The 8,560-nt window shown below is 37.9% G+C and overlaps 2 protein-coding genes across 2 annotated transcripts in view; one reads left to right on the top strand and one right to left on the bottom strand.

Annotated features, from left to right (window-relative positions):
• LOC107701477 (probable G-protein coupled receptor 132) overlaps positions 1–3,544 on the top strand; it is a 4,856-nt gene extending 1,312 nt beyond the window's left edge. Inside the window, exon 2 of the mRNA XM_016503484.1 lies at positions 1,393–3,544. Within this exon, the coding sequence (XP_016358970.1) occupies positions 1,393–2,471 (1,079 nt within the window). The 3' untranslated portion in view covers positions 2,472–3,544. The remainder of the gene's footprint in view (positions 1–1,392) is intronic.
• A 4,940-nt stretch (positions 3,545–8,484) lies between these two features.
• The window catches only part of LOC107701478 (zinc finger protein 521-like), a 12,254-nt gene continuing 12,178 nt past the window's right edge, over positions 8,485–8,560 (bottom strand). Inside the window, exon 4 of the mRNA XM_016503485.1 lies at positions 8,485–8,517. The gene's annotated coding sequence lies outside the window, so the exon portion shown is untranslated. The remainder of the gene's footprint in view (positions 8,518–8,560) is intronic.

The following is an 8,560-nucleotide window of genomic DNA, read 5'->3' on the forward strand; positions in this document are numbered from 1 at the left end:
GCATCATGTTGGACTTGCTTCCCCAAATCTGCTTGGAGTGTCTAAAAATAAAGGTCTCATACACTTGACTGAGCATCGCCAGTGTCTTGACACTTATGATATGTGACGAGGGAATAAAAGGTTTCATCTGATCCAAAAATCGCAGTGTCTGTCTTAGCACCCGTTCAGTGATTTAATGACTTTAAGGAGGTCACAGAACACAATGAAGACTAATGCTGTTGGTAGTCTTCTCCTCCCTCCACTGTCTTTGTATCCGTGTCTTTCTTGACATTGACCATCAATGCCATTATTGCCAGTCCAACTGTCTTTGATATGTCATTAGGTCAAATAGAGGACTTGCACTATTTACTTGCCCAATTCTCTGTAGCGTTCATGTGCAAGGTCAGGGTTTTCTCAGTGTGAAAAGCGAGAAGCAACAAAGAAAGGAAGTGATTCGTAGTTTGTAGTTTGCATAAACCTATGGGTGGTTTAACTGTCATTACTCTCTCAACTTTAAAAACATCGTGCTCAATTACTGTGCCTATTCAATTTGGTCTCAATAACCACTCAGTTTAATGTTCTGAGATGTCTAGGGCGAGACCGTTACGCTATGATTCATGGGGTCTCTATGAATATTTCAGTGGCTGTCTTGTCTAGCTGGGGAAAACGTAGGGAGTGGTACAATGTGCTGTGCAGAGATGAAGGGGAATGTGGCTGTTTTACTATGCATGAGACATGGCAGAAACACTGAAACACTACATACAGTGTCATGCGGTTAGATTGGATAGTTTTACCCCTTTGCTGTTTATCAGTAGTCAGGTCAAAGGGAAACTACTGTACTTTTATTAGATGTGCCCAATGTAGAATAAAATTCAAAGCACACCTATTCTGTTTAACATTTAGTGTTAGTGTAGAAACAGGCTTTTACCTTTTTGTGTCTGTTGTTATTTTTATTTTATTTTTTAATTTAAGGTCTTTGCCAATTTTATTTTTAAAACTTTTCTTTAATTTTAAATGTATTTTCATTTCAAAATGTGTACATTTTTAAACTTTTTTTTTTTCATTTAAATTCTACAGAGCCCTACACATGTTGGGGAAAAAACAAGATATTGTATGTACACAAACTAAAAATGTGTTCACATGACATATTAATAAGCCTCATGGCAACAATTTAAATTTATAACAATTAAGAGAATGGCCTAGTACAATGTGGCAGCTATTTAAATAAATGAGGAAACAAAATAGTACAAGGTGGATACGATTTAACTAAAATTAGGGAACAAATTATTAAAACATGGCCACAAAATAATGAATCATGGGAATGATTATTTTTTTCTTCCAATGTCAAGTGCAGGGTTCCCACAGTTGTGTTTCACCCCTCATTCTCATTTCTCTCTTTATTTTTCCCCCCAGATATGATGCAGGAATCCACTGTGGCACAGAGCATCTTGACGACCGTGAACCAGAGTGTGAAGGTGCACTGTGAAATATCCTTTGAAGATGACCGCGTTCCACTGATGGTGCTCTACATTGTGGTTTTTATCATCGGCCTGCCAGCCAACCTGGCCACGGTCTACCTCACCCTCAACCAGGTGTGTCGTAAGAACGTCCTCGGCATCTACCTGCTCAGCCTGTCCGTGTGCGACCTCACCTACCTCTTCACGCTGCCTTTGTGGACGGTGTACGTCAGTAGAAACCACGAGTGGCCCTGGAGCTCCATGGCCTGCAAAGTGACTGGCTTTGTGTTCTTCAACAACATGTACATCAGCATCTTCCTGCTCTGCTGCGTGTCCATCGACCGTTATGTGGCGGTGGTTTACGCCATCGAATCTCGCGGTCTTCGCCAGAAAAAGATCGCCGCTCTTGTGGCATTTTCGATCTACATGGTGGTGGGCTTGAGTCACGCGCCTGTCTTCATGATGCCTGAAGGCAATGCTGCTCAAGGAAATCGCCGTTGCTTTGAGCCCAGCCAGAGCTCAGCAGTGATTACAGGATTCAGCTACGCTCGTGTTTGCATCGGCTTTTGTATCCCCCTTGCCATCCTGATCTTCACCAATAGAGCCATTCTTGCCAACGTTCAAGCCAGTACGGGCCTCCAGCCTCATCAGAAAGAGAAGGTGCGTTACCTGGCTGTGGCGGTGGTGGTGTTGTTTTTGATCTGTTTCGCTCCGTACCACATTATCTTACTCTTGCGTGCCATCACCTTCCACTTCCCCAAGCTGCAAGAGGATTGTCACTTTGAACAGCACATCTACACGCCCTACAAAATCTCCTTAGGACTGTCGACTTTCAACAGCGCCTTCAACCCCATTCTCTACGTGCTGTCCAGCAACAATATCCGTCAGGAGATCAGAAGAGGCATGGCATCGCTGTGCAACAAAGTCAACTTGAGTCACAGCAGCCAGCACAACATGCACAGCTCCAAAAGCAATTCAGACCCCGTCCCAACAAAGGGCGATCAAATGAGGACAACTTGTCCCACTGCATGCTAAAATTGGACATTTTTTGCTTGATGTGCCATAACTTGAAGAAAGGGAAAAATCAAGGCTGTTACATCAATACAATAACACCTTGAAGTTGGACAGACCTGGCAAAAAATACAAAAGTGAATTTCCTTTTATTGTGTTTTTTTGACTGAAAGGATCTCACAATAAGATTGTCTCTGTGTATTTCACACCTCCTACATTCGTATTCTGCTTCCGTCACAGAATGTTTCTGTAACACCCCAGTCTGAGCTGCAGCTTCTGATTATCTTGGACTCATAGAGCATATTCTCCAGATCAAACTCGACAGACAGGAAGAGGCCATCTGACCCACTTTTTAAAGTGGCTCACTTCATGGCCTTTATTAATCATACCAAAATATCTGATACTGTACATAAATGAAGTTCACAAAACAAAATATTATCAGGAAATGTGTAAACTTCTCAGAATTTCTGCCCATCCATAAGGTATAAATACCAATAAATTTACAGACATAATGTGGGATAACATTCTGATTACTGCTACTAAGTGCCTCAAAACTGATCACAGATTTGGTGCTGGGCAAATTATGGCAAATCCAGTGACTGGTTTATTGTAGAAGCTCAGTACCTCGTAAACATGATTTCTGTTTCCAAGTGGACTGGTGAAAATGTTCAACTGCAGTCCCATAAAGTGTATCAAACCAGCCAATCAGATTAGAGCTTGCTGTTTCGCACTGTCAGAAAAATGTGCAAAAGTTGTACCTTTAGGGGTACAACGGCTTGTCAGTGGGGCAGAACTCTCAAAGGGACACCTTTGTACTATTCTAAGGCACTAATACGAACCCTTCAGGGGTAAAGAAGCCCCTAAAGTGTGTAGTGCCACAGTAATATGTACTCTTAATGTAGTAATATGTACACTTATGGTACTATTATGAACCCTTTAGGGGTAAATAAGTTGCCAAGGTGCCGCATTTAGGGTACTGCCTCAGTGACAAGCCGTTGTACCATTAAAGGTACAATTTTTGTACGTTTTTTCTCAGAGTGTGGCAAGTGATTGCCTTTTAAGCTTCAAATGGTCAGTGGATGGTGTGTTGGCTAATGTCTGAGACCGACTGTTTCAAACAACATACAGCATCACTTTTTTGTTCTCACATAATTTACTGTAATACAAAAGCAGTGTTTTGTTTTGTAAATTGAATGTGTCAATGTTAAACTGCATGTCTTTTAGTGATGACAGTATTGTTTGGCAAGTTTATTATGTACAAACTTAACATGTATATATTTCTATAAATTATTTTATTTTTTTCTGTGTTTTTATAAGATTTTATAATGGTTGTGTTTTGCATTATGATACATTTTTTTGTTATTTTAATGAATGTCAATTTCAGGACTCATTACACAATCTATTGTGTGCCTTTTTTTATTTTTTTTTTTATTTTTTTAAGGTGTAACACTCTTATTTTGCTTGATTTTCCCATTTGTCCCATTTTGCCAGATTTCATTTGTAAATTAAGACCATATGTGACCCTGGACCACAAAACCAGTCTTAAGTGTCACATTTACATCATCTGAAAGCTGAATAAATAAGCTTTCCATTGATGTATGGTTTGTTAGGATAGGACAATATTTGGCTGAGGTACAACTATTTAAATATCTGGAATCTGAGGGTGCAAAAAAAATCGAAATATTGAGAAAATCGCCTTTAAAGTTGTCCAAATGAAGTCCTTAGCAGTGCATAGTACTAATCAAAAATTAAGTTTTAATATATTTACAGTAGGAAATTTACAAAATATCTTAATTGAACATGATCTTTACTTAATATCCTAATGATTATTGGCATAAAAGAACAATTCGGACCCATACAATGGATTTTTGGCTATTGCTACAAATATCCCTGTGCAACTTAAGACTGGTTTTGTGGTCCAGGGTCACATATTAAATTGAAGTCAAGCTTTTCACATACAGTCACCAAATTATGATGCACAATTTGCACATAATTCTGCTCTTTTAAAGGGGTCATCGGATGCTCATTTTGCACAAGTTGATATGATTCTTTAGGGTCTTAATTAAAAGTCTATAACATACTTTGGTTAAAATTTCTCAATGTTCTCAATGTAAAACACCTTTTTAAACCTGTCAAAATGCTGACTACTCTATTTCTTATTACATGTTGAGCATGTTGAGCAATTCAGCATCCTTCCTCATTTATACTTTTGAGTGAAAAATGCGTATGACATTCTTGGTGTCTTTCATGAAAAAGCTAAAAGCAAGACAAATTCATGGTCATCTGGTATGTCTGCCCTCTCCTTCCACCGTAAACATCCTGAATAATTAACTCAGTTCCTAATTGGCCCTTCTCTCAATGAATAATTAAGCAGCCAGCAGCTGTCCTCAGCCAATAACTAACAATCATCCTACTGGTGCCTGCCCCTGTTGTGAAGGGCTGGGCATCTGGCTGAGACAGACTGACTGACTAACTGTATGTGCAAATAGCAACTGTCCTGCCTCAGTCTGCGGGCATGTGTTCATAAATTCCACTTGACACATCACTCATCATCACAATTTACAAAACTATATTTTGCACAGAATGTGTGAGACAGATTGTGAAGCCATATCGTGTGAAACAATATCTTGTTTCTGTGAAATATCTTGGACTTTCACAAAATAAGACCATTCTTTATCTTAGTGGGATAACATTCTAATTACCTAGCAGTGAAATATTTATTTTTTTTTGCATTTGGCCTAAGACTGAGGTGTTACATTGATGTACAGACTATGCAGTTCTCTTCAAATCTATAACAAATTCCAAGAGATTTATTTTTTTTTCTTCAAAGCCATTTCCTTTCGTTCTGTTTGCTCTAATTTTCTGTCTCCTGCTTTCTTTTGTAGTAGGCCTATCCCTCTTGATATGTTTCATGAAATGTGAATTATTAATAGCTACATTAAGGAAGGAAGGCTCCACAGAAAACATCCTGTATTCAGGCACTCAGTCCTTAGATCTGCCTGCCTTTTTCCAACTGTAGGAATTCATCTCTTAAAAGCATATAATTTTAGTGCCATGAACTTCTCATGTAAAATATATCACCTTACTATTTCACGTTAAGAGCCGCCAAACCATGGTGTAGCCTAATATCTACTTTATTTCTGCAGATTGTTTAAATTTCATAAAATACTGCAAATTGCAGTAAATTCCAATTTTGCTGTAAAATTAATGTAAATGCTTAATCAAAAAAACATTTTTTTTTCTTATTCACTGTGCGCATGCCCCATGCGTGCACACTGAGAGGGTATCTCTGCTAGCCACAATACCCTATTCCTTTAACGTATTTTAGGAAGAACATATCCTGAAACAGGTATCATACGTCAATGGGAATTATGGGTCATAACGGGAAAGAACTGACTGCAGTAACATCTTAAATGTCACTCTCAGGTGATGATAACAAGGCCTCACCCTGAGGCTTGAGAGAAATAAAGGGAAACAGCTGAACTAACTTTGCCACTGTATTTAAAAAGAAGCTCGACAAAATACAGTAGTATGTAAAATAATATGTATACTGAAAGACATTTTGGGTTCGCGCACATTTGTATTTACACATAATCTCGCAGCTCCATCTACTGGTCATTATGTGAACATGCGAAATTGTATAAAAGCTTTTTCATTGATTTTAATGCGCTCTTAGTTTCCACTAAACCGCAGAAGCGTATATACTGTACTTTGATAATACTACAACTACAATTGAGGTAATACTATAATATTTTATATTACCTAATCGTAAATCATATTCGAATGGGCCTATCATATTGTGTTGTGAGTGTGACATCATATAGTACTTTACACAATTAAATGCAATAATACAAGTACAACAGTGTCAATACAGATGTGTTGCCTATTAGTATTATAACTAATGACCACTACTGTTACAGTATTTGACAACATCGTTTAAAAAGAAAAGATGAAAACAAGTCCAGTTAAAAACAAACTAATCGGGTGCTGTGTCAGATACTCAGCAAATAGGGGGGAGTGTTGTCCCACCTTCAACTTGCAGTCGTTCATTTAATGTTTCTCCACTGTCTAATTTATCAGTAATTGAAAACCAGACGCTTAAACGCCTTTTGCCAACATAAAATAAAAACGGACCTCATTTTCACACCTCTCTGACTGCCTGACCTTTTCAGATCATGTGAGCAGTTATCTCGACCCCATCCCTTAGAGGGACATAATGGCTCCCTTCTTGTTTACTCTTTTTACACGACAGATTTTAAATACAACATTGGATAGTCACTTATGGGAGTACTCAGATGATGGATATGTGATTTTTGGAAATGTGAGACGTGTGAGAGAAGGGTGAGTGCAGAGAAATGATTAGTGATGCAATGTGGGGAAAAAACAAAGGAGATGATGTTGGATATCAGTAGGAAGAGGAACCGTTCACCCTGGTTTCCATCCTGGGAGGATGTTGACATGGCATAGTCCCACAGTTTCTTCGGAGTGCACCTGGGCAGCAGGTCAGACTGGTCTGTTAACACCCAGAACATAAAGGATCTCAGTCAGCTGTATTTTTTTGAGAAGGCTAAGGTGTAACACCTCTCATACACAACATGCTTATTTACAAGAGCACTTTCAGTTCTAGACGAATCATGCCTTGATTTATATTCACTCATATCCCTTTAAGAGAAAGACAAATACTGTATATTTGCACTACTGGCACATCACTATGGCACTGTATTGTACTTAATATGCATCTTCAACCCTGCAAAATCAAAACTCATTGTAGCTGCACTGTCTTTTTAGTAATTTCTCCTCTGCATTCGACCCACTCGAGAGATGCTTATTGACAGATGGTCCGGGCATTACCCGGCATCATGTTTTCACAGCTGACTCTATCTTGGCCTAAAGCCTGGACACGCAAAAGGAAAACCAAGTTCATGTTTTAACCCAAACATTTTCTGATCACTATGTCTCTATAGCATACAAACAATACATTTGTATTATGATTATATAAAATCAGTCTGGAGCTGACAGTTCATTGACCCTATCAAGTTTCTGATACAGACTTTTGTGTTCTTGTACAGATTCAATAACACCCTGCACTCACTGTATGCCTGGGTGTATTTATAATATTTTTTTCTGGAAAATGCATTTTTACAGCACAGGCGTGCCTTAAATGATGTCGCTTTTCCTTCCTGTGTCTACGGTCAAAGCCCAGCTGCTGTCATGGTGACTGAGGGGTATTTCCAAATGAGGTCCTGGTGGCTTCCAACTTCAGGGCTCTATTACCTCACTTTCCTTTTCAAAAACATGCACTGACATCATGTTAGTTGGATTTTTAAAAGTCAACAGCAAATCAATGGGTAGTTGTACTGCTTATAAAATGATCAGCAAATGCACAAACACTCTAGTGTGAGGAAACACCGTAGTATGGAGGAAGTCAAATCCTGCCATTGAATTTTATTGTTCTCCCAAACATAAAACTTTATTGCCAATATGTATTACTGAACCTTGATACCATACATAATATCAAGTGAAACATTGCCAATCTCTCTAAAACAGTTTAATTGAAGGAGCTAAGAAATTTTCTAATGTTTTTTTCCAACTGAACAACTTATTCAAATGTATTACTTTTTATAATCACTGTATTATTTTTATTATTTATACATGATTTTGTTTTATGTTTTACATAAGACTAAGAAAACATTGTTAATCCACTAGTCCAGTAATCTCCTTCCCTCTGCATTGGTCCAGTAACATACCATGGGGTTTATTATTATTATTTCATTTTTTTTTTTTAAATCTACATGGAGAACTGAAAATGCAAACACACACCACTTACACATGCATGCACATTTACCTATGAAAGCAATTTACTTTTCTGCAACAGAATATCACATACAGACACACAATTAACAAGACACATAATTGAAATTTTGAGTCAAAAATATAAAAAAGGCAGAGATGAAGATTTTTTACTAAAAAGACAAAATAATAAAAATACATAACATTTCAACTGTTTTGTGATTATCAGATGTCATTGTCCAAAAGCCCTACATCTAATCCATAAAGTCTACCAAGAGACCTGCTTAGATTTCAATGAGATATAACACTGCTAATGACTCTTT

The sequence above is a fragment of the Sinocyclocheilus anshuiensis genome, unplaced genomic scaffold (genome assembly GCF_001515605.1).
Source record: "Sinocyclocheilus anshuiensis isolate Anshui unplaced genomic scaffold, SAMN03320099.WGS_v1.1 scaffold1051, whole genome shotgun sequence".
In the NCBI taxonomy this organism is placed as follows: domain Eukaryota; kingdom Metazoa; phylum Chordata; class Actinopteri; order Cypriniformes; family Cyprinidae; genus Sinocyclocheilus; species Sinocyclocheilus anshuiensis.